The sequence below is a fragment of the Monodelphis domestica genome, chromosome 7, assembly GCF_027887165.1.
Source record: "Monodelphis domestica isolate mMonDom1 chromosome 7, mMonDom1.pri, whole genome shotgun sequence".
Taxonomy (NCBI): domain Eukaryota; kingdom Metazoa; phylum Chordata; class Mammalia; order Didelphimorphia; family Didelphidae; genus Monodelphis; species Monodelphis domestica.
Genome location: NC_077233.1, coordinates 53705783 through 53732657, shown reverse-complemented (window position 1 = coordinate 53732657; position 26875 = coordinate 53705783). Strand labels below are relative to the sequence as shown.

General features: G+C 40.3%; 1 protein-coding gene and 1 pseudogene across 1 annotated transcript in view; both read right to left on the bottom strand.

Moving 5' to 3' along the window:
* Positions 1 to 26875, bottom strand: part of SLC6A11 (solute carrier family 6 member 11) — a 185130-nt gene that overhangs the window by 108153 nt on the left and 50102 nt on the right. The window contains exon 5 of the mRNA XM_001365646.4: positions 14798 to 14930. Coding sequence (XP_001365683.2) covers positions 14798 to 14930 — 133 coding nt within the window. The remainder of the gene's footprint in view (positions 1 to 14797; positions 14931 to 26875) is intronic.
* LOC103094253 (26S proteasome non-ATPase regulatory subunit 14-like) lies at positions 325 to 2858 on the bottom strand (annotated as a pseudogene).

Here is a 26875-nt window from a genome sequence, read left to right as displayed (position 1 = left end):
ATGTAAGGCAGCATGGGACTATGGAAAGAAAAAGGACTGGAGTCAAGGTGCTCAGGCACAAATCCTGGCCCTTACTGACTGGGTGACTATCTGCACCTCCATTTCTTTATCCAAAAAAAGGGAATGCTAATGCCTCTAGTGCACTGGATTTCTGTAAGGCAAGTTCTTTGAAAACCTTAATGTAATAAAGAAGTATTAGCTATTATTTTCATGGAAACTAAGTCATCTCCTATATATGGGATCAGATCTTTGGCCCTTCTAACCCAGTTGTCTAGGGATTAGTGAGCTTTCAATACACCCATTTTATGAGTTGGTTATTTCTATGGCCTTATCAACAGTTCAGCAATTGACTTGAAAAAGGTCAGGGTTTTGAGATATTTGGACTGAACTTCAGATACTGGGAGGATTTCTATTTTCTTCCTTCTGAATTCAGGTCAGTAAACAGATTTTCTTGAGCTGAAAAAGCTTCTACCACTTCTGATTAAGAGCTGGTGATGGCAATAGTTGATAGAAGGCACCAGGAATTGGAAAATACAAATTCCTACCTCAAAAGCAATTTAAAGTTTACAAAATACTGTCCTGAAAATACCTCTATTAGGCAAGTTGTTTAAGTATTTTAATTCTATTTGACGTATAAGGAAACTAAATCAAATCAAATTATAGAGGTTCTACCTCCAATTTTTGCTTTTATTTTGCATTTTTCATTGTTCAGATTGTTGCCTTCTATGTGGAATACTGCCTTACTACTACTAAAGTTCATCTACTTTGTTGTTCTTAGGTCATTTCAGTTGTGTCTGACTCCATTTGAGGTTTTCTTGGCAAAGATGCTACAGCAATTTGCCATTTCCTTCTCCAGCTCATTTTTTAGATGAGTAAACTGAGGCAAACAAAGTTAAGTATCTTGCCCAGGGTCATACTTCTAGGTGTCTGAAGCCAGATTTGAACTCATGATGACAAGTTTTCCTGACTCCAGGCACAGGGCTCTATCCACTGCTCCATTTCTCCATCTATCATAAACCACCAATCCTTTAAGTCTCAGGTCTCTCACTATCACCATGCCATGACTATTTTAGTTCATGCTGATTCTTCTCTGAATTCTTAGGGTTATTGTTAGCCCTCTGCCATCTAGTACCCAATGCTTCTTTAATTGTGGAATAATTCCTGCATTAACCTTGTCTTGTCAGATAGATTGGACAGAAACTTTTAAAAGTAGAAGTCTTCTTGCTGACACTTCTGTATTCCCAAAGAAAAAAATCTAATGACTTGCCCAGAGTCAAAAAACTAAGTAACCTCCAAAGCCATGTTTGGGAGTCTACTTTTTCCTTCATTCATTCAATAACCATTTATTAAGCACCAATTATGTGTCGGGCAATTTCCTAGGCACCCTGCCTGAGATCAGAAACGAATTTTCTCTTGATTCTGCTAGTCAATGCCTGATGCTTCCTTTTTGCATGAGATGGAACAGTATACATAGAGAGTCATGGAACCCAGGAAAGTTTGGCACAATTATAATTGTGATTTTGAAGGAATTATTTTCTCCCTTAAAATTTCTACAGTACTCAAAAAGGATCCCCATCACTATAGGGCAGATGGGTGTAGGAGGGTGTGCGATGAAATTAGAGTAAAGGGTGGGGTTGTCCAATGGAGCCAATATTTATATCAGTACAAACAACAGAGTGGGAGAAAATTATGGTTATCTATTAGGACCTCCCCACCCCCAGTTCTTTACTGTCTATATAGCATGAAGGCAGGACACAAGAACATGAGAACTAAGCCTGGAAAGGTAAATGCGAGCCAGACTATGAGAGACTGAAAATCCCAGGCTGTGGAGGAGTTTGCATTTGTATCTTTGGTAAAGAAGGAGCCACTGAAAGTTTTAAAGCAGGGGAGTATCTTGATGATCCAGATCCTTTAGGAAGATGGTTTTAGTCAAAAGTGGATTGGAAAAGGGAGGGATTGGAAGGAGATTAATTGGACAGAATTGAAATGGAGTGAAATGAATCTTATTCACTCTCTGGCTTTCAGGTATGCTCACACCCTAAGAACCTATCTCTCCACTATTTACTGGTATTCTTTTCACTCTCAAATTATCTTCTGCTTGCTTATCCTTATAGGTGTTGTATCTCCTCTAGTGGAAGAAGGACTCCTTGAGAGCAGGGACTGGTTTTCACTTTTGATGACAGCTGGGGTACAGTGGAGGGAACATCAGATCAGGAGTCAGGCAGAACTGAGTTCAAATACTAATTCAGCCATCACTTAGTCTGTTTGTCTCAGTTTCTTCAGAGGATAATAATTGCCTCTCCCCAAGGTCATTATGAGAATCAAATGAGATAATATTTAAAGCACTTTGTAAATCTTAAATGTTAACACATTAGCATTGATCAGTCTGGAGGCATCAATAATAAACTTTCCTTTGATAATTTGCATGGGATCCACCATGACTGCTATGGCTCTTTTCAACAGTGTCAGAACTCTGTAGAGTATTGATATCCACACCAGAAAGCCAACAGCCAAAGCTAGGGTGATTGTGATACCAACCAACAGCCATCACAGCCCTTCCCATCTGCTTCAATATGTACAACATTTTGGCTTGGAATACTGGATCGACTGCCTCTACACTGACACCTGTTCTTGTCTGAGGCATAGTAAACACCATCGTTCACTCTGTCTAATCCTCAACGAATTCTCCATGCATCAAACCTGTGACTTCCATTGGAACTCCAGTAGGGTCATGTTTCAACATTTTCAATAGTGCCAAAGCAGAGATATAAACTTATTCTGTGGTACCTATCGCTGGAGCATCTTGTAGGTAGCCCAAGCCTAGGCATACCTCTTTCAGGTCAAAGTAGTCTGTCCATATTTGTAGTCACTACCTACAAGATTTCAGGTGCAAATTTGTTGAACTGAGCAAAAATTCTTCTTAGTTCAAACTCTTGATCTTTGTAGCCATTTTGAAATACAATTTTCTTGAAAGTGGGCAACTGAGCCATGTGGCAGCAGATACAGTAGCTCTGACTAGTTCTCCAATCTTGGCTTGGTGAGCACACAATAAATCAACCTGATTCCATTCAAAGAATGTCCATTCTATAATTCTGTAGTTGAATGTTTAGATCAGCATTTAAGACTTTACATTTATCTATACTGCATTTCATCTTTCTAATTTTATCCTATGATTCTAGACTATTGAGACTTTCATCACACTTGACTGTCTGAGCTGAGTTTTTCCTTCTTTTTCAAATCTGTTCATTTTGTTCTATACATTTTGTGCCATTGATAAAAATCTTGAATGACACACACAGGCCCACTATGGTCCTCTAGGAGTGACTTTATGCTGGTTTAATCTCATCAGTCTCTTGGATCCAATCACAAAACTAAATTTGGATTCACCAAAATGCACTGTCTACATGTAGCCCACCTCTCTCCATTTGGCCCCCAATGGTATTGTGAGTGACTTCATTGGAAAAAGAAATATCCAAAACAGTAAGGGCCCAAACCTTTTGATATATGAATTAAAATTCAAACTTACATAATGCACTATTGCTTACAAAACCCTTTGGTCACAATAACTCTACACATATCATCATCACTTTATATGTGAAGAAATGAAAGCTCAGAGAGATAAAAAGGGACTTGCTGAAGGCCATCTGGCTAGCTTGTGCTAGAACCAGAACTCTACGCCAGATCTTTCAATGATCAATTTGGTTTTCAACATGGAAAATTGATGCTGGCACTCAAGTGAGATATGAGAAATGGAGAGTCATCTTCAGAGATTCTACCTCATCTCTCGCTGCTTCCCCAACATGGCCCAGTAATGCTGGATCCTTGCTGTTACTGACCCCCTGTTCTAAAGTGCCCACTTTCCTCCTCTCTAAATCCTACCCATCTGGCAAAGCTCACTTCACTCAGACTATTCCAGCCTACTTGGATCTTTCTTTCCTTTGAGTTCTCTGTTTCTGTCTCTCTGACTTTGACACTGTCTCTGTCTCTTCTTCCATTTCTGACTCTAACTGCCTCTCAGCCTCTCCTTTTTCTTCATTTCTTTCTCCTCTCTCTCTTTCTGTTTCAATTCTTTTCCTCTCTCTGTCTCTGTCTCTTGGTCTGCATCTTTGTTTCTCTGTCTGTCCCTCTATCTTTCTGTTTCTGTCTCTCTGTCTCTAGTTCTCTGCCTTTGTCTCCCTATCCCTCTCCTTCTTTACGCCAATATCCCTAGTACACTATGAAAAGAGATGGAAAGTAGAAAGGTCCCATCGCTAGAATTCAGATGGCTTGACTTCTGGTCCCAGTTCTTCTAGCAGTTAACTAACTGTGAGATCCAGAGCGAGTCTCCTCACCACTTGGGCCCTGATGCCTCAGTTTCCTCTTCTGTAAAGTGACAGAAAGTGACTCTAAGGTCACTTCCCATTCTACCATTCTCCACTCAGGAGCCCTTGACCTCTGTGGGACAGCCAGCCTCCCCCTAGGCCACATCTCCCCTCAACCAGCCGGAGCCAAATCTCCTTACAGGACTTTTCAGAAGGCAATCCCTCCTCCTTCCCCTCCTCCTTGCCAGTCGCTCTGACTTCAGGGTGGCATTGTGCTTTTCTAAAGCCGGTATTACCGAGGCATGAAGCTTCCCCTTTTTCCCAACTCCCCAGACGCTGCCAGGGTTCCTGCTAAAGGTGAACCTCTGTCATTCAAGGCCAAAGAAAGGACTGAATTAGACACTAAATTCTTTTGATTTAATGTTACAATTTACTGCTATCCTCGCCCCCCCCCAAACCAGGATTCTATGAAAAGCCCTCCCCACAGCAGCACAAAGACCCCCTCAGCCAACAGCTTAGCGATGGCCTGGAATGCTCAGCCTGCCCCTGGAAGGGAAGGGAAGGGACGGCCGGGAAAGGAAGAGAAGAGAAGGCAAGGGAAGGGGGGAAGCGTCTCCCTTCCCGGCTCTACAGCCTCACACAGAGGAGGCTGGGGAGCAGAAACTCTGCATGCATCTCATGAACGTTCTACTTTCCTCCTTTGAATACAGAGATCAATCTTGGACCAAGCGCTAAAGTCTCACCATGAAGGGCCATTCTTTCCTCTTACTTCAAGCTACAACAAAAGACACTTGAGGAGGGAGAAGGCTTGCGGCTAAGTTCCTTTTCCTGGGCCCTTTTCTCCTCCTTTTCACACATCTCTCCCTTTCTCTCTGCGGCTGCCCCTTTACTCCCTCTTTATGCCTCATTGAATCCATTAGGGGCTTTATGGGCGGCTATTGAAGAATAAATTTTCCGTGGGGGACTCCTGACAGAGTCTCCACTGGCTGCAAGCTGGGGCCCGCCCCGAAAGGAAGGGAGGGATAAGGGGCCCATTGAGCAAGGGGCCAAAGGTATGGACTGGCTTTTTCCAAACTTGATGCTTCAGCATGGAACACAAGGGACAGTTTGATAAACAGTCTTCTTCCCCATGCTGGGCACACATGAATGTAGCAAATAGGGGAAGGGGCAGGCCTGGGAGGAGGGGGCTTCCTCCTCATTTTTGCCTTTTCCCCCCAAATTCTCTTTAACCCAGGGGTCCTTAACCTGGGTTTGTGGATGGGTTTTTTTTTTTTTTGCAAGGGAAGCAGTCTATAAAGATGGGTACAAACTAATTCTGTCTTTATTTTTGTTAATCTCTCATTGAAATTGATTTCAATCATTTAAAAACACAGGGTCACACAGCTAGAAAGTGTCCGAGGCCAGATTCGAACTCCTAAAGATGAGTTTTTCTGATTCCAAGCCTGGCACTCTATCTACTCTGCTATCCCAATGTAGGTATTACTATTTCCATTTTATTTTATATTTAAAATCCTTACCTTCTGTCTTAGAATCACTGCTGTGCATTAGTTCCTAGGCAGAAAAGCATTAAGGACTAAGCAATGGGGGTTAAGTGACTTTCACAAGGTCCCACAGCTAGGAAGTATCTGAGTTCAAATTTGAACCCAGGACCTCCCATCTCTAGGCCTGGCTCTCAATATACAGAGCCACCTTTCCCCCTCCCCCCCTCTATTTCCATTTTGGAGAAGGAGGAAAAGTGAATTGCCCATAGTCATGGAGGTAGCTGGTAACTAGGTTAGAATTTGAACTCAAATCTTAACTCCCAGGATAGTGTTTTCTCATGGCACTTTGTTGTTTTTGTAAACAACAAAGAAATAAAGAAATAATATCATTTAAATGGTAGGCCCTTTCCCTTGACATAGACTGAAAAGTTTGATCTAGAGGATGATATGGTCTTTAGAAAGACGGTATCAGGGGTAACTGGGTACCACAGTGGATAGAATGCCAGAGCTGGAGTTGGGAAGACTAGGGTTCAAATCTGGCCTCAGACACTTCCTAGCTGTGTGACCCTAGACAAGTCACTTAATCCCCATTGCCTAGTCCTTACTGCTCTTCTGTCCTAGAACCAATACATAGTTTTGATTCTGAAGATAAAGGTTAAAATGCAACACCAACCTTGTTTTAGCTAGAAAAAGATCTTTTTTTTTTAACTCATTCAGGTGGAAGGCTGGGAAAGATGAGCATCTAAGTCTAAGTCAGCTATTAGCTTGAGGGAATCTAGGCAGAAAGAGCTCATAAATCACGTCTGAAGCCCTTTCCCTTGCTGGGATTGATAGCTAATTAAGCGAGGAAAGGAAATCAATCCAGCGTTGTTTGCATCTCTTAGTTGGGGGCTCTCATGTCCCAGGACTCAGAAAAGAATGGAAGGAGAACACTGGAGATGGGGTGAGGCAGAGTCTGAACTCATCCTGAAGCTTCCTTTAGAGAGGAGGGGGGAGTCCAGTCATCGGAGCAGTATCCTCCCCTCCTAGAGACCAGGAAATGAGGGAGCGGGGGAGAGGTGGTGGAAATCTGTAAATCACTCCAATTGAATGAAGAGAGAAGGCCAGGAGGACAAGGAGGAAGGAACCAGGAGGGGAAGAGAAAAGAAAAAGAACCAGCTGAAGAAGGGGGCGTGAGGGAGCACCAGTTCAGGATTGTGACTCTCTGAATAGACCTCCTTCAGTTTCCCCAGTAATGTGGTCACTGATCTCTGGCCGTGCCCATCTGGGCATTATTTAGGCATTTCCCCCAAGGAAGACTTTCTGTTACCCAGAAGCAGCCTTATTGGAGTTAGAATCCCAGCCCTCTCTGAGAACCTCAGTTTCCCTTACTACAAAATGGGGGCAATGACCCTTTTACTACCCTCATCCCCCCCCCCCCCCAAGCAAAGATTGTTGGCTAGAAAGAGCCCAAATACCTTAACTGCTGTAGAAGGTGAAGTGGTTTTATTACTGAGGCTGGATCATACATCAAAAAATATGGCTTTCACAGATATGTGACATGATGCTACTTGGAGGTAAGGCCATGTAAAGCCAATGGACTGGAGAAGGTATGATTGGTGCCCTAGAATGGGGTGAAGAACCATAATACTCTATCACTGTCAACTAGACTTCCTGGGCAATTTATTCTGCTGCCCACCAGGGCTGCTGGAGTGCCTTTCTTACTCTTAGTTGCAAAGCTTATACTTGGTTGGACTTCTATTTGGTGGGATGTTGGAGGTCCTGGAGAAATGATCCTCTGCCCTCAAATATCTCATCTGCTCTTTGTCATAGTGCCAGAAATTCTACCATTTTAGATATATTCCTTTGATTTCAGGCCTATCATTTCCTGGAAGTTACCTATTCAATGCAAAAAAAATACTTTAGCATGAAATAGAGAAATCACATTATGGGTTTAAGGCTGGAAGGGACATCCAGGGTCATCTTGTTCAAGGTCCTCATGTTTCAGATGAGTAACTGAGGACCAGGGAGTAGTAAGTGGAATGACTCAGCCCAGGACCCACAGGATATGAACTCTTTATTCTAAATCCATCATTCTTTTTATAGTATTATCCCACCAACCACTTGGGCCTGAGTTTTAGCCGGTGTAACCTAGAATAATACCCTCCACTCTTACTGCTTAACCAATGTGGTCCTTAGTTACTCATATATGAAAGAAGGGACCTCAGCTTGGTAACCATTAAGGTTGGAGAAGGAAATAGCAAACATTCCAGTATCTTTACCAAGAAAACCCCAAAGGAGGTCATAAAGATTCTGACACAACTGAAATGATTGATCAATAACAACAACAAAACCATTAAGGTCTCCCTCAGCTCTAAATCTGTGATGTGGCTCAACTAATTCATACTAAAGGATAAATAGGTGGGACACCTGTTAAAATGCAAAGGAATACATCTCTAATGGTAGAATTTCAATCACCATGATGGATACACTTGAGTTTGTTACCTTCATTACTTCTTTGGGCTGTTCCCTTATCTCGAAAAAGAGAAGGTTGGACTATATGAATATATGTTTGTCTTTCGCGATTGAATGCAGATTCCTTGAAAATAAGACAAGTTTTTGTCTTTGGCTTGGTATGTCCAGAGCCTAGAATAGTACCTAGCATACAGTGAATGCTTGTTGCTTGCCTGATTGACTAAAAGACCTCCATGTCCCTTGCAGTCCTCAAACCTGTGATCCTAGAGAGCCCAGTCCATACTTCTTGGGACTCTCCACAAAGGACCAGAAATTTTGGTGGCAGAGAGAATGTGCACATTTTTTAAAGTTCTTTCATTATCTGGGAGCCCTGACAGATCATGTAGAGAGGTAATTCTCAAAACCTAAATCTTCTCTTACTTACAGAACTGACAACAGGTTCACAGCCATCATAGTGAGGAGTTGTGGATGAGCATGGAGCTGAGCGATCTCCTCCCTCAAATGATGGTTGTTTAAGATCCAAGGGGAGGCTAATAAAGGTAGAACACATCCGCCTTTGACTTTCTCCCACATGGACCATGAACAGAATGTACCCCACCCAGTACAAACCCAAGATGTACTGTGGGAGTCAGTGGGTGCTTATAAAGAAGAACCATGAGAGTCCATAGAACTGGGCTCAAGTCCTGTCTCTGATATTAATTAGCTGTGGGACCTTGGACAAATCCCCTCCTTTCTCTTGACCTCAGTTTTTCCTCATTTGTGAACTTTCATTTTGGTCTAGGTCCATTCAGTCAATGAACAGTTAAGAACCTACTATGTGCCAGGTGCTATGTTAAGTTCTTGGGATACAAATAAAGGCAAAATCCAATCCTTAACCTCAAGGAGCTCATATTCTAATGAAAGAGAGAACATGGAAAAAACTAGTTATATTCAAGGTTATAGATAATTAGATATATAGACAGAGATGGATGGATGGATGGATGGATGGATGGATGGATGGATGGATGGATGGATAAAAAGGTAGACAGACAGACAGACAGATAGATAGACAGATAGACAGATAGATAGATAGATAGATAGATAGATAGATAGACAGACAGACAGATAGATAGATAGATAGATAGACAGACAGACAGACAGACAGAAAGACAGACAGACAGACAGATAGATAGATAGATAGATAGATAGATAGATAGATAGATAGATAGATGGATGGATGGATAGATAGATGTACAAATAGGTGGATAGATAGATGAAAAGGTAGGCTGATGGATAGATGGGCTGATAGATCAATAGTAAGATAGGTAGGTAAGTACATGGTTAGATATAAAGGTTAAATGGAAGGATATGTCTGAGGGTAAAGTATTAATTATCAGCTGAGAGCCTCCTGCAGATGGGATTACAGTTGAGTGTTGAGGGATACCTGCAAAATGAGGAGGTTGAGGTGAGGGGTCAGAAATATTCCAGTTGTTGGGGACAATCATTGCAACAACGTAGATTTGAGATGAAGAGTTGTATGTGAGGATTAGCAAGTGGGTCAGAAGATTTGATACAGTTTGAAGGAGCAAAGTGTAAGGAAAAATAGGAAGGGCCCAACTTGTAAAAAACTTTAGATTCCGGACAGAGGGGTTTCTATTGATTCAAGAGGTAATAACTGTAGTTTACTGAGTAGGTTGCATGAGCAGATCTATAGTAAATAATTTTGATGGCTGAATGGGGGATGGATTTGAGGCTGAGAAATCAAGGAAAAGGACTATTGCAGTAATTATGATGAGGAGTATTAAGAGCTTATACTAAGTTATCTTCAAGCTCTCTTCTAGCTGGAATGCTCTATAAGCCTATTCACTTCTAAAGACAGTAAACTTTCAGAGACATTTTGGTTTTCAGAAGATGGCCCACCTCCTTTGGACTGTGGCCTTCTGAAGGTTCTTAGGATGCTCTGTGCTTGAAAGGCAGCCCAGGCCTTTCAAGGGAACCATTCTTCCATCTTCTCCAAGCCACTGGGCATAGTCCTGCCTCCTGTAGCCTCATGTTACACACCAGTGAGGCCCATATTTCTTGGTAATTAGGCTGCCTGAAGGTGTCTGGGCTTTGGTCAAAGAGTCATTGACATGCTCAGCCCAAAGCTACTATATCCCCATCTGTTTCTGTACTGGACAGAATCTTGAATAAAAATCTGAACCCAGTTCTGGACTCTGCCACCTTAGAGGAATGTAGAAAACTTGAAGAGGGGCCAAAGAAGAAGAATGGAAGTGATGAGAGTCTTTGGAGCACATTCTTACAGAAAAAGATGGGGGGAGGTAGGACTGTGGTTTTCTTTCATTGAATTCATCATTTCATGGATGGGTGACAGGCTTCAGCTGTGGAGGAAAAGGCTAGGGGGTCCATCTTTTAATCAGTAAAAATATATTAAGTAGAGTTTGGTCACTGGTTGCCCTTCTTTTTCTCCTGAGGACAGAATACAGGCACATCAACTGAAAAACTACACCAGGAGTTTAAGGTACCCATTTTTCTGATCCCCTTCCTTCCCCATCACTACATTCATCAACAAGCAATTATTGAGCACTTATGATGTGCTAATATTGTTTTGGGCATTGGATTAAAAACAAAAGTGAAACAGTCCTTGTCCTCGGGGAATTTACACTTTAGAAGGGCAGATTCCTTGTCCAGATTTCAGTACATACAGAAAATAATAATAGCTAGCATTTATATAGAACTTTAAGGTTCACAAAGCACTTTACATGGATTATCTCGCGTCATCCTCACAACAACCCACTGAAGTAGGTGCTGTTGTTTTTCCCATTTTACAGAAGAATAAACTAAATCTGAGAAATATAAAGTGACTTGCCCAGGGTTCCACTGCTAGACTGAAAGCAGAATTTGAACTTAGGACTTTATGATTCCTACTTTTATAATCTACAGTGTCAGCTAGTTGCCACATATAATAGATACAAAGTGTCCTCAACTGAGGACAGGACTTGTTTTACCTTCTTTCCTTTTCTTTGGGATGAGCATCTGAATGACTAGCTGCTGCTGCTGCTACTACTACTACTACTACTACTACTACTACTACTACTATTACTACTACTACTACTACTACTACTACTACTACTACTACTACTACTATTATTACTACAACTACTATTGCTGCTGCTACCATTACTGCTACTGCTATTGCTACTGTTACTGTTACTGCTACTGCAACTACTACTACTTCCCCAGACAGCCTCTTCTATTTTGGGACAGCTGGTATTGTTTGGAAGTTTTTCTTTACATTGAGACTGAATCTATCTCATTGCAACTTCCACCCATGCTTCTAGAACTCTACTCACAGGAAACAAGAATGATCAAGAGTCCTGTCCTGTTCCACATGAGAAATCGTTAAATACTTGAATACAGTGACATGCTTCACTCCCCATCTCTACCCCTTAACTGCCTTAAGTCTTTTTTTTTCCCCACAGGTTGCTTTCCCCCAGTAGAATGTAAGCTTGGCGAGGGCAGGAATTGTATTGGCTGAAGGGTCCCATAGCACTAGGTGATCTGATGTTCAGGAGGGAAGATTTGAGCCTATTTCAGCAGGGTTTCCAATCTATCAGCCTCCTTCAGTAGCTTCTCATTTCATTCCTCTTCCAGTCTAGTGCTTTGACTGACTTCTAAAGCCACCCCTAATCTGGCCTCACACCACCTATGAAACCAGACTGGTTATGCCAATCTCCTTCAGATATTCCCTTTTCCTTCCCACCTCAGAACCTACCCTTAGGTTACCCTACACTGTAGGTCCTTCCTAGCAAACCTCCAAGGTCCACCTCAAAGCCTAGAGATACAGGAACTCAGGGGTAGAGAATAACCTCAGAAGTTTCTTAGTCCAATCCAAATTTGAACCGAAATTCTATTTGACAAGTGGTCATCTAGCATCTACTTCCTCCATGAAGTTCCAGCCCCCAATACTCCTCTCTTTGAGGAGGGACTGGAGAGAGAGGGGCAAACTGAGTTTGGAGTCTGAGGGGTTGAGTTTGAATTCCAAATATTGATTTACTGTGTGATCTTGAATGAGTCTGAGTTTCGGTTTCCTCATCTGTAAAACCAAGGGGAATGGCCAAGGAAATTCCTTAAGACTTCTTCCAGCTTTACATACTACAATCCTATGAAATAATAATTATGGATCACTGAGCACAGTTCCTGGCACATAGTAGTAGTTATATAAATGCTCCTTCCTTCCCTTTCCTTCCATTTGGGGGGGGGCACTAAATCATTGATTGATATGATGTATCCTTGATGTATTCTTTAACTACTTTGTCTTCTTCCCCCATTTTGATTGTAAGCTCCCTAAGGACAAGGACAGCGTCTTATACTCCCATGCACTTCCCAAAGCTCTTAGTATAATGCTATATACATGATAACCACTATATTGGGGTAGAACAGTCACTCAATTAACAAGCATTTATTTTGTGCCTATGATGAAGCAAGCAGTGTATCAGATATTGGAGATGCAAAAAGGGAAAAAATAAAGGAAAAATCTCTGCCCTCAGGGACCTTCTATTTTATTTACTAAGCACAGAGTGGGGGGGAGGGGGTCTCCATCCCAATATTCATGTTGGCTATTTGTGCCTGACCTGTGGTACAGTCTTCCAAGATTTTATGGTTTAATAAGCCACAGTCAGATGCATATGCACTTTGACCCGAACATTGTGATGCCATTTTGGTCCCCTTTCAGTTCAAAGGACAATAATCAGGTGATCAAAATCCTTTGATTGCATTTCTATACCTTGCCACTCTCATTCCTGAACATCTCTGACATCCTCCTATTTTCTCCTTTTCCTCATGCTCCTATTGGTTAGGAAAAAGTATAGGTTCCTAGATTGAAGACTTAAGGGGATTATAAGCCTTATTTAAATATATATATATATACCTTATAACTAGGTTCCTTCCTATTTGTCTAGCCTTTTAATATTTTACTTCCTACTATAGATTCTTTTTGAAAATATCCTTACTTTGCATTGTAGAATCAATATTAAGTATTGGTTCCAATGGCAAAAGAAGAATGCCAAGGGCTAGGCAGTGAGGGTTAAATGATTTGGCCAAGGTTACATAGCTAGGAAGTATCTAAGGCCAGATTTGAACCTAGGAACCACCCCCAAGGCCATTTCCAGGCTTTGGCCCTCTATCGACTAAGCCACCTAGCTGCCCCCCACCCTAACCCTAAATTCAACTAAACTGACCTCCTTACTATTTCTCAAACATGGCACTCCGTCTCCTATTTTTCAGCCTTTGAACTAACTATTCTACACACTTGGAATGTTCCTTTTGATTTTCAGGAAGCCTTTCCTCTAGTGTTAGAGCTAGCATTTACTAGCTAGTATTTTTATTATTATTATTATTATTATTATTATTATTAGCTAATATTTTAAGGTGTGCTAAGCATTTTGAAAATATTCTCCTTTGATCTTCACAGCAACCCTGGGAGATAGGTATTATTATTTCCATTTTACAGAAAAAAGTCTGAAGAAGACTGAGGTTAAGTGTCTTGCCCAGGGTTATATAGCCAATTAGTGTCTGGGATAAATTCAAACTCGGGTCCTCCTGACTGTGGGTCCAGTGTCATATCCGTCCAGGACCTGCTAATGAATGCTTTCCCTTCTGAGGTGATTCCCATTTAGTTGGCATATGTCTTGTACATTCACAGTTGTTTGCACACTGTATCCCTCATTCCCATGTGAGCTCCTTGGAGGCCATGGACTGCTTTTTGCCTTTCTTTGTGCCTGGCACACAGTTAGCACTTAATAAATATTCATTGACTAACTAACTTGTCTCCATACCTCCCCTTCTTATTTTTCCAGGCTTCCTCTTCCTTCAAAATACATCTCAAATTCCACCTTCTTCAGGAGATCTTTTCTGGACATTTCCCTTCTAATGCCTCTCTCTCCTCATGGATTACCTTCTATCTGTTCTGATTATATCTTTTATGTTCCTAGTTATTTAGACATTCTTTCTTCCAGTAGAATGTGAACTACTTGAAGGCAAGAATTTTTTTTTTTAACTCTCTTTGGGTCCTCACTTAGTCCCATGCCTGGGATGTGTTAAATGTTCCAAGAATATTTATTGATTGACTAACAGACACACTAGGGATTGGACTTGGGATTTCATTGCTATGGAGAGAATTCCCAGGTGGCTAGGAATGCTATGGAATGCAAGCTGATAGTCTCTTTGTTATGTGGTCTTAAGGAGACCTCAGTCCTAAGTCATTTACAGATGGATAAACTAAGGTCTTCAGAGGGAAATTCTTTGCCTCAGTCACACAAATAGGAAGTATGAACCCAGATCCTTTGAACTGAACTACTCTTCCCGAGGCTCCTGTGATCTGGAATAGTAGGGTCGCCAAAGTGAGCTTCAGAGATGGCTGCCAAGCACTGAGCTCACCGGTCCCGTAGGGATGGAGGTCCTCAAATCTGACCTTTTCTGCCGCTGGGAGGGGTCTTTCTTGGTGCTCAGAGATTGACTGGGCTGTGTGGGATGAACATAATTCCAACTTGACCTAGGCAGACAGCTAGTGCTGGCCCTTACCTTCCCTGTGGATTTGGTCCCCTTCCAAATGCAGAAATAGCAAATGGTCCAGGCAGCGAGGAGGCACAGGGCCAGCTCCCAGCGGAGGTTACCGATGTGTTCAATCCCGTCAGAGATGGCGAGGACTCTGTGCCTGTGGAGAGTTGGGGCACTGTGAGATTGAAGGGCAGCCTTTAGTCTACCCCTTGCTTATCTAGAACCTCCATCTCCAATGACCTTCTGGAAAAGAGAGCCAGGCTGACACTTGGCTCCAGTAGCAGGCTCTGAGGGGCAAGGCAACGCTCTGTAGATGACCCATCTGAATGACTGGCATACAAAGAACTGGGTAGCATCTCCATACACCCAGCCCACTTGTTGGGTCTCTTTGGAGAATGGTGACTCTTGTCATATGACCCCCCCCTCCAAAAAAGACCACCAACTTGGTCTCCCTTTCCTGTCCCCCTCCCAACCTTGAGCCTGAGGTCTTTGTTTCTTTTAAGGAAAACACACCACACTCCAAACTGGGCCAGAGAAATAGCACCAAATGGCTGCTTGTCTGAGAAACAAATCCCCTCCACATCTCCTCCGTGAGCCCCATTCAGAGTGCCAAGCCCCTCCCCAAAATTATGTCAGTCAGTCCTGGGCTGGGGGAAGCTTCTTTGAGAAAGCTGAGTCTGGGTTTAGCTGGAAAGTCTCGCTCAGTGTCTGCCTCCCTGGGAGTCGGGTCCTGGCCTCATTCTGTATTAATTATTTAATGATTCCAATTAATGTTGGTCTGCCAGCCCCTTCCCCACCCCCAGCCACTAGCCCAGAGCCATCAGACTGGTCCTAACCTTCAAAAACACTGGGCCATGTTTTAATCAACAACTTTATTCCTGTCTCTGATTCTAGTCCTGGCCCCCAAGTTCTTGTAGTTCCTGACTATGAGACTTACACTTAGGAGTCCACTGAGAAGAGCTGGGCAGAAAAAGAGAAATGAAAGCACTCTACAGAATTGAAAGAAAAGAGATATAGCTACATGAGAGTGATGACATTGACCCAGATTTTTGATTGAGCTTTGGAGACACATTGGAAGTAGCAATAAATCTAAATGCTCTGCATTCAAATTCTGGTTCTGTACTTTACTGTGTGAACTTGGGTAAGTCAATCCACTTCTCTGATTTTCTGTGGCACAACAGAATGTTAGGTCTGGAGTAAGGCAAAGCCAAGTTCAAATCTGGCCCCAGACACTTACTAGCTGTATGACCCTAGTTAGCCTCATTTTCTTCATTTGTAAAATGAGCTGGAAAAAGAAATGGCAAGTCACTCTGCCAAGAAAACCCCAAATTGTGCTGTAAAAAAAATCAGATGTGACTGAAACAACTAAACAACAAACTCTAGGCAACTTTCTAAGACTAGAAGTTGCAGAGAAGGTGCCAATCTGCCCAAGTAGAAGGCGTTTTTCTCTTGTGTGAGTTCCTAATATCAATAGAATCCCAATTCTAGTCTCTATTACTCTCGCCATTTATCAGGTACTGGGCTTAGCTCTGGAGATAGATGACAAAAGCACAACTAGACTAGAGTAGGAGCTGAAGTTCTTTGGGGAGAAACACCATGGGATCTTAGATTTGGAACTGGAAGGGTACTTAGAAACCACCTAGCCCAGCCCCCTCACCTTATAAATAAAGAAAATGAGGCACAGGAAGGTAAATTGACTTTCCCAAGGTCATGTAGATAGTGTTTGCCTGGGGAAGGATGTGAAGCCAGATTGTCCCACTTCTATGCCAACATTTTCTCCACTATACCACATGTATACCACATTTAAGGACAGAAAATATATATTCAAAAGATACTGTTTAATTTCTGAAAACAGGCATTTGTGAAGAGGATAATTAGGAAAAGCTTCCTATAAGAGATAGGACTTGAGCTGAGCTTTGATGGAACTAGAGATTCCAAGAAGCAGAGATGAGGAGATGCGGTATTTGGCAGACATTACAGTTGGGGGGCAAGTTTGGACAGATGCAAGGAGAGAAAAAATGGAATGTCATGTGTGACTGAGAGCAAGAAGGCCAATTTGATTGGGTCATAGAATACATGCAAGGGAGCACCTTTCTTGAGAGGAAGAAGACTAATAATTTATGCTCTGAACATTTGTTGTTGTTACTGTTCATTCATTTCAGAAGCATCCAACTCTTGGTGACCCCATTCAGAGTTTTCTTAGCAAAAATACTGGAAAGGTTTGTAATCTCCTTCTCAAATTCATTTTACAGATGAGGAAACTGAGGCAAACAATTGAGTGACTTGTCCAGGCTCACACAGCTTAGTGTCTGAGGCCACATTTGAACTCTGGAAGATGAACCTTTCTTACTCCAGGATGGGGTACTTTATTTACTGCACCACCTAGCTCTGAAATAGGAGTTATTTAATCAAAGGCTACTGAATTAAAATACAATTAAAATAATTGCTTCTGAATTTTCTTAATTTTATAAGAGCTAGAATATGTTATGATTTAGGCTGTATTCTGATTATGTCTTTCTCCTAAATGACTTTATAACTATCATAGTTTTTTTTTTGCCTTCCTTCCTCCCTCCCTCCCTCCCTCCCTCCCTCCCTTCCTTCCTTCCTTCCTTCCTTCCTTCCTTCCTTCCTTCCTTCCTTCCTTCCTTCTCCACTTTCTTTCCCTTTCTTCCTCTCTTTCTCTTTCTCTCACTTTCTCCTTCCTTCCTTCCTTCCTTCTTTTCTTTCTTTCTTTCTTTCTTTCTTTCTTTCTTTCTTTCTTTCTTTCTTTCTTTCTTTCTTTCTTTCTTTCTTTCTTTCTTTCTTTCTTTCTTTCTTTCTTTCTTTCTTTCTTTCTTTCTTTCTTTCTTTCTTTCTTTCTTTCTTTCTTTCTTTCTTTCTTTCTTTCTTTCTTTCTTTCTTTCTCTCTTCACCTTCCTTCCTCCCTCCCTTCCTTCCTCTCTTCCTTCTTTCCTTCTTTCTTTCTCTAACTCTATTGTGCATATATGTACACATACACACATTCACACATGAACACTTAAATGTACAAATTGTCTCTCCTAGGTAGCTTATATGGTTTTCAAGCGCAGGGAGTGCTTCTGGGTGTTTTGTCTTTGTATCCTCACACTTAGTATGGTGACTGACACAGAGCTTAGCTTAATAAATGCATGTTGACTGATTAACTCAATCTCCTTGCAAGGCTGAAGGAATGATTCTGCTTCACTGATCTCCCCACTTCCCAGCACAGGCTTTAATTGTGAACATAGTTCACTTCTTTTCCCACGTGCCCTTCATCAATCAACCCTTGGTGACTAGCCACCTCCCAGACTGAAAGCAACAAAGACCTCCAGTTCTGTTATAGGGAGATACAGGCAGATAGAGATTGTCTTTCCAGTTAGAAACTCTGAATTCAAATCTGTTAACAAAACCAAACCTAGAATCGGACAGAAGAGTTACTCATGATGTTGTTTCTCCCACTCCCCTGCTGGAAATGTTCATCTGACCACTCGCTACAATGGGGGACCCCAGAAATGAAAAGGAGCAGTCTTGCTGGGAGATGGGGCAGGATGTGAAGGTTTTGTTGGGTTTTTTTCACATCCGACTTTTGTACACTGCCCACTTTGGATCGGATTGTCCCTGCTTCCTTCGTTACCCTCCCTGCCTGATGAAGCAGTGAAATGGAAATTAGATTCCTACAAGCTAAAAAAGACAAATTACTCTTTTATTTGATCAGACACTATTTGAAAACATCCTCAAGATATTTTCTTCTGTTAGCAACTTCCACTTCAACTTAGGAACTCGGCAACAAGAGCAAAAGAACAGCCAGGGGAGGGGGCAGTGGGTTTGTTTCGGCTGCTACAAGGGTAGTCTTTGAGAGCCCCATGGCTGTGGCCCTGAACTCCCAGGGACTCAGGGAACATAACACTGGAAAAAAAGCTTCCTTAATAATCCTTCCCAATGTACCAGGCCAGAGTAGACTCCTGAATAGCAAGGAGAGCTGGCTGCCAATGGCATCCTGTAGAAGAATGCCCCATAGTAGCACTGCTACAACCCTCCTTGGCCCAGAGATGGCAGAGACCAGATGGGGTCTATCTGGGCAAATCCCACAATGGCCCTGGATGGGCTCACAAAGCACACATTTCTTAGGCAATGCGGGACCAAACATTTCAGAGGACTTTGTCATCCAGTCCAGAGGAAGAAGCTTGAGATTAACCACTTTCCCTGCAAGCTATCAGAGGTAGATTATTTTACCTATATGGGTTCTAGAGGGCAATTCAGGAAACCTGGGTTTTAATCATGTTTTAGTTATTCAGTCACTTCAGTTGTGTTCAACTTTACCTTATCTGAGGGTTTTGGGCAGAGGTACTAGAATGGCTTTGCCATTTCCCTCTCCTGATCATTTTATAGATGAGGAAACAGAGGCAAACAGTGTTAAGTGACTTGCTTAGTCCTACAACTGGAAGTGTGTAAAGCCAAATTTGAACTCAGGAAAATGAGTCTTACTGATCCAGACCCAGTACTCTTTCCACCATGCTATCTAGCTGCCCAAGTTCTCATCATGACTACTACTGAGTTGTATGATCTTGGACAAGTCACATCCTGTCTTTGAGTCTCAATTATATTCTTTATAAAGAGGGGGTTGGACTAGATTAGGGATTTTTGTCATCAGGGAGGGTTTGTGAATTTTATTAAAAAGTCTCTTTTTTAATAAATTGAAAATTATTTTAGTTTAATTTCTTTGTAAACCTATGCATTTTCATTATCAGGTAAGATAACAGATATAGAACCCTTTGCAAATCTGAAAGCATTATATAAATGATAGCTACTATTGGTATATTTAAAGATGGAAATGTTTATTCTGAGAGATAAGCTTTACCTATGTGCATGACACAAAAATCCTGAACCAGATGATCTCGAAGGTCCTAAAATGCTGAGATTCTATCAGAATCAAGCTCTTGTTCTCCTCTTGCCACCTACTTATTGTGTGCCCTCAGAAAAAATCTTTCCTTTTGTCTGACCTTCAATGTCCTTTTGTCTATAAAATGGTTGTATCAGTTCATGATCCTCTCTCCCTCTTAGGGTCACCGATAACCAATGAGATGTCAAGACTGAGAGAGAATTCCGTGGATGAAAAGGAATCGAAATCCTGATATATGGAAAATGATCACTTTTACTCTCTGTATTTTTGTTAACTCTGGTCTGAATTCATTATAACATGAAGGATCTTGATGGCTAACTATATTAAAGAAATCTGTTTCTGAGAGCAAATCTGAGGATGTGGTTAGTAACTTCTGAGCTGTTAATAAAGGAACAATTCTATCAGATAGTGGAATAATATGATGGCAGAACAAGGAGGGCTTTTAGAGTATAGAAGAGCAGAATTAGGAGGGATTTAAAAACAGATTAGCACAACTGGGCAGGATTAGAGAATAGAGAATAATAGAGATAGGTGGAAACTTCGGAAAAAGCATGTTAGAACATAAAATGGAAGGACCTTAGAACACAGAATATTAGGTCGTGAAGGCACCTTAGCAATTATTTGGCCCAACCCCCTCATGAGACCTATAGGAGCAAAGTGTGCAATGTCATAATCCAATTAGTGGCTGAGCTTGGATGAAAACTTGGGTTTTCTAACATCCAATCCAACATTCTTATGTACAAGCCATTTTTGTTAACGGGAATATTTACCAAGAAAATAGCCATTACTTGGATTTTCTTCAATGTTCTCTGATTTTGATTCCTTTAAATGAGACACTTTTGTGTCTAGATGAGGTTTTGTGTTGTTTTGACTTAGCGAGATGTTGAAATCAACATAATTCGGTCTCTTGAATAACACAAAATGATCTATTAGGCAAGAATTTGCTGAATTGGATTTAAGACTCTATCCCAGTACATCCAAAAGTGATGTTTTTTTGCTAAAGTGTTTGCGAGCTCTTGTTCTGAAAATAATACTGCTTTATATCTCAAGGAAGTTGATAGAAAGGCTCAATCTACCCCAAAATGGTTATAGCAGCATTTTTTTTTGTAAGCAGGAAAGAATCTAAAGCAAAATAGGAGCTCGTTGACTGGGGAATGAACAAATGATTTATGGTACATTAATGTAGTGGACTATTTACCACACTATATGAAATTATTCATATGAATGCAGAAATGCATCAGGAAAATGAGAAATCTGATGGAAAGCAAAGAAAGCAGAGCTAAGAAAACAATATACATAATGACATATATAGGAATACATTATAGATATACACACACATGCAATGACATATATGCAATCTAATATACACAATTAGATATATAAAACATAAAGGGAGGAGACAAGAATGACAAATAAAAAGGAATGTTGAGTAAATATAATGATGGAGCGTAGTCCCAGAGGAAATATTTGAACCCACGTGTCTCCCATCTTTGCAGAGTTGAGGGGAGAGGTCTACGGTCAGCCTGATTTATATATTGGTGAATTTTATGTAACTGATCTCCTCCACCCCCACACCCACCCCTTCTGTCTTTTTAATTCTTCACTATAAACTCCCTGGAAGGGATATATTGAAAAATTAGAGCACTGCAAAAATAAAACATCCTTAAAAAAATGAAAGTCATACTATTTCAATTGACTTATCAATTTGCATTTAATTACTAGTTGCTGGTGTATGTACTTCTAGCAATATCACCACATCTGTTGATGTGACTGAATGATGATAAGGGAATTCTATCTGTAAATTAATCCTTTTAATTGTTTCACAAGATAGTCCTGATTGGTTTTTTGAGCTCCTTTATTCTCTTCTTTTGAAGATTCATTAGGTCAGGTCCATGAATTGTATTAAGCAAAAAGCAAGTTTCAAAGGAATGAGGCTTTGCCCTGAGAGAACCCTAGAGAAAAGAACTCAGAAGTTCTTCAAAACAGGAAGCCAGTGGGCTAGCAGAATAAAGACTGGACAAGGAGTCATCAGGCCTGAATCCCAGTCCTGGCTCTGCCACTAACTTGCTGTGTGGATTTGAGAATGGACTTTATTCGTTTGAGGATCAATCCCCCCCCCCCTTTTTTTGTCAAAAAAAGAGATCATAAAACCAACTTCATCCAACCATTATGGAAAGCAACTTGGAATAGCAAAAGATAGGAATTGGTTAATGTCGGAGAAGTCAGGAAAAGACAGGCACGCTCATGTTCTGTTAGTGAAGGCATGGATTGGTCCAACCATTCTGAAAAGCAGTTCTGAGTTACACTAAATGTGAGTACCTTTTGACTCAGAGATCTCATTACTAGGCAAGGAAGTAAAAAATAGGCTGAAATATTTAAAACAGCATTTTTTTGGTAGCAGCAAAGATTTGGAAACAAATAGATCCCCTTGAATTGGACAATGTCTAATTGTGGCACATGATTGCAATGGGAAAATGAAGGAGTTGGACAAGGTGACCTCTAATTTTCATTTTGACTCTAACCATATGGTTCTATGGAATATTATTACAGAGTAAGACACTATAAAGAGTAGAGAAGATTGATGGAAAGCTTGAACTGATGAAAAGTAAAGGAAGCATAATCAGGAAAATAACATACACATTAATCAACCATTATTAAGTAGAAAGTACAAAAGAAATTAGAAGGGGGGCCTGAATGCTATGGAATCATTATGCCTAAGTTTGACCCTGAAAAGGAGATAAGAACTCAAACTTCATTGCCTTCATTGGATAGGTGAGGGACTATGGATGAAGAAAAGTACATGCACTGTCTGACTTAGCGGTCATATTGGTTAGTTCCCTCCTCCTTTTTCTCTTTCTTTTTTATCCTCTATTACAAGGGATGAATCTAAGTAGGGGAGGGGAAATATACTATATTTGGAAATGAACATTATGAAAACTTTTTGACATTCTAAAAAAGCTACCTTACTATTAGTTGTACTGTGAGAATCAAATAAGATAGTGGGTGTATAAACAATGTGTAAGCTACAATGTGCTACACAGATATGGTGGGCTCATTCTTCTTCTGCAGGTCTGCCAGCAAAGAGGCTGATGATCTGAAGGGTTTCAGAAGATTATTAACTGCATATAGACTAAACTAACCAGCTTACAATGCAAACATTTTGGGTTGCCATTGGCTGAATGACTATCCAGCTCCTTCCTTCTTAGAAACTCTAAGGTTTATGTAGTAAGGTGAGGGATTAGGTTATGGACTTGGTTGGAGAATTATTTTATGGTCAATTCTCACCCTCACACAAAATCCCCTCCCTCTATCCTTTCCTCCTTGCCTTACAAAAAAGGGATGGAGAGTGATAAAGAGGACATAGTAGAAAGTAGTAGAAAGAAAGGAAGATAGAAAGGCTCCTGAAATCAATCTTATAAGATGTTTATCTATCCCATGATTCCTTATACCTCCTTGCATATGCCTCTCAAATGGGAAGAGACAGAGGGGAAAAAAGAAATCTCCAAATAGGAGACATGAAACAATATGCATGGAGCTGATGTTGATGGAAGGAAGTTACACAGACAAATGGAGAGCTGCCCACCCAATAGCTTAGATTATCCTCAGTTTCTCCTCTACCTTCTTCTCTTCCTCACAAACAACCAATGATTCCTACTTCAAGAGAATTTGGTGTTGGAATTTAAATCTTTCTGTCAGACATGGTCTTCCATGGCCATGACCCTTCCTGCTCCTCATGTCCAGGTCATTGTAATTTTCCAATGAACATCTGCCTTCCCCAGCTTCACTTCTTATATTGCATCCTCTTCCCTCTTCAGAGGGAATCTATCAGGGGAAAAATGTGGAAATTGGCAGAGTTTTTGCTTTGACCACTCAATAAAAGAAGTGATCACTATAACTTAATGCCTATCCCAAAGGTCCCTAGATTCTTCCCTGGATCTCATATTCTGGGTCATTCATCTGTTAGGCTGCCACTCTATAATCCTTTCTTCTTGTTTTGCTATTTGGTCATTTTTCAGACACTCACAACTCTTAGTGACTCCTTTTGGGGTTCTCTTGGCAAAGATTCTAGAGAAATTTGTCATTTCCTTCTCTAGTTCATTTTAAATAAGAGGAAACTGAGGCAAACAGGGTTAAGTGATTTGTATAATCATTGCACCACCATCTTGTGGCCACACTTGGAAAATATACTCCCCCCCCCCTCCAGAATTCTAGAGTTTTAGAAAAATGTGTAACTAACCATAATATGATCATAGAGTGGGAGCTGAAAGGGAATTTGAGCTCATCTAGTTCAAATCTTTTCATTTTATAGTTGAAAACATTGATACCCAGAGAGGTTAAATAATTTGCCGAAGGCCACAGGGAATATAAATGGAGTCAGGATTTGAATATTGTACCCTCTGATTCTATATCCAGCACTCTTTCCACTGTTCTCCTGTCAACCCTAATCCCTAGGTATATGGAAGCCTCCTCTACCATTTCCACAAAATTACTCAAAATGAAAGTATATGAAATGGCAAACCTTCTTTTTTAACAAGTTTTCAGAGTTTCTTCCTTCCCTCCTTATTTCCTTCCTTCCTTCTATCCCTCCCTTCCTCCTGCCTGTTTTCCTATTCTTCAATTCATAGGTAAGAGGGGCTCCTATTAATAATGGGGAAACTCTTAAGGAATTGTGGAGGAAGGAAGTTCAGGGAGAAAATAGCAAGCATTTGTCTGGAACTATTGGGTAGGTGAGAGTCTAAATACCCCTGGTTGTTAGTGGCATTATGCCTACAACTTTATAGAATGTTATGAATCCCAAAGGGTTCCTACATTGTACCAGAGCCCCCTATCCTGTAGCTCCAGACTTAGACTTGAATGTCTTATCTAGACTGTTGATTTGACTTTTTAAACTCAATATCCTCCCATTAAATTGGCTGCCCATCTCAACTTCTGAATTTCCTTCAAAGGTATCACCATTCCCTTGTAATTCAGATTCAAAATCTTGTGGTTGCCTTTGATCCTCTTCATCCCTCTTATTTGTCAAGAAGACCTGAATCCAAGTCTTATTTCAGATATTTAACTAGCTGTGTTATCTTAGGCAAATCACTTCACCTCAGTTTGTCTTAATTTCTTCAACTATAAACAAAGAAAACATGACCCACTATTAAGAATTATTAGAGATTCAGAGAGATACCCAAATTCCAACCTAAGAGAGAATAAGTCTAGCTCTGAACCTGGAGGGGAAAAAGTGAATTTTCCGCATGGATTATATGACTACTAAAGGAAAATGAAACAAGAGATAAAAAATAAGATAAAATCTCTGGAGGAAAGAATTAGGAGACTAACTAATAAGATCTTACTCAAAAGTGGAATGAACTGAACCAAAATCAATGATTCCATGTGCCCTTAAGAAATATTAGAACAAAATTAAAAGAATGAAAAAAATAGATGAAAGGATCAAGTATTTGATATAAAAAAACAGTTAACTGGGGAAACAGTGCAAGGAAAGATAATTTTAAAATTGTTGGGCTCCCAGAAAACTATGATAAAAAAGAAGACAGATACTACATTTATAGAAATCATAAATTAAAACATCAGACTGATTAAATATTCAAAGGCAAAATTAAAATAGAAAGAATCCACAGATTATCTTTTAAAAAAATACCAAAAGTGCAATTCCCAGGAGTGTCACACTCAAAATCCAAACCTCTCATATCAAAGAAACAATGCAAATATCCAGAAATAGAGTTTTAAGTACCAAAGAATCAGCTATCACATACATCAGGATGGATCACAAAAGAACTAAGAGATCCTACCATTCATAAGAAGAGATTTTGGAATACAATATTCCAAAAAGCAAAACAAACCAACAAATGATGGTTTAATACATTGCAAAGGTAAATGTAATCCTACAGTGAAAAAAATACTTTTACTAGAAAAGAAGACTTTTGATCATTCCTAACGAGAAAACCAGTGGTGAGTTTGTAAATCAAGCATAAGACGTAAGAGAAAACTAGAACACTATATTTAATTGAGCAATTTGAAGAGCCTGCATGATGATGCAATGCTTACATTCTAATAAAGGGAGAAGCTACAACTATCCCTTCAGGACTTCAATGGTATTGAGAGAGTTAAGTAAGAAAAACAGAGCACCTTGGGAATAGGCTGGTTCTATTTTAAGGGTTTTAAGAGGGGAAAGAGAAAAAGAAGTAAAAATAATACACTCGTGTAGAAAGGAGGAAGCAGGGACTGGAGTTTGCTATTTCTTATAACTGAAATGTGAGAGAAGAGAAGAGAAGAAGGAGATGAAGAATGGAAGAGAAGATGAAGGAGAAAGAAGATAAAATGAGCATCAGTTGAACCTCATGGTTGTCTGAACTAGACAAAGGATTGAATACATACACAGACATACAAAAGTGTTTGGTGTGGAATTATATCAAATTCAATAGGAATATTGGCAAAGAAAAGAAGTTAAGAGAGAGCACAATACTTGGGAGGGAACAGCCAAAAGCAGAACAAAATTCTTTATCCGAATGGGGAGGAATTAAAAAGGGTAAACAAGAGAAAAGAATTGAACATTAAGGGGAGTGTCCACCAAATGGTAAATGGCTGAACAAATAGTGGTAGATGGATAGAATGGAATATTATTGCACCATAAGAAATGGTGAGACAGTTTTGGAGAATACTTCAAAGTATAAAATGACAAAGAGTGAAACGAATAGAATCATGAGGACAATCTATATGAGAGCAACAATATTGTTTTTGTTTTTAATTCAAAGATATTTTATTTTCCAAATCATATGTAATAGTAATTTTCAACATATGTTTTCCAAAATTATAAGATCCAAGCTGTCTCAAGCATATATTATCATGCAAAACACACTTCCATATTGGTCATTGTCGTAAGAACACACTCATACAAAACCAAAACCCCAAACTAAAATTGTAAATACACTGATGTGATAGAATGCTTTGACTGTATCCATCTGACCCCAAGAGTTCTTTCTCTGGAGGTAGATAGTATTCTCCATTATAAGTCCTTCAGAATTAGGATAACAATATTAAAAATTAAAACATTTTGAATGACTCAACTTTGATTAAAGCAATGACCAAACATATCTCTGGAGGACCATGAAAAAAGGTTATCCACCTCCAGACAAAGGAGTAATGGACTAAAGGTGCAGAATACAAGGAATATACTTTTGGATCATGTAAATTTGTTTTGC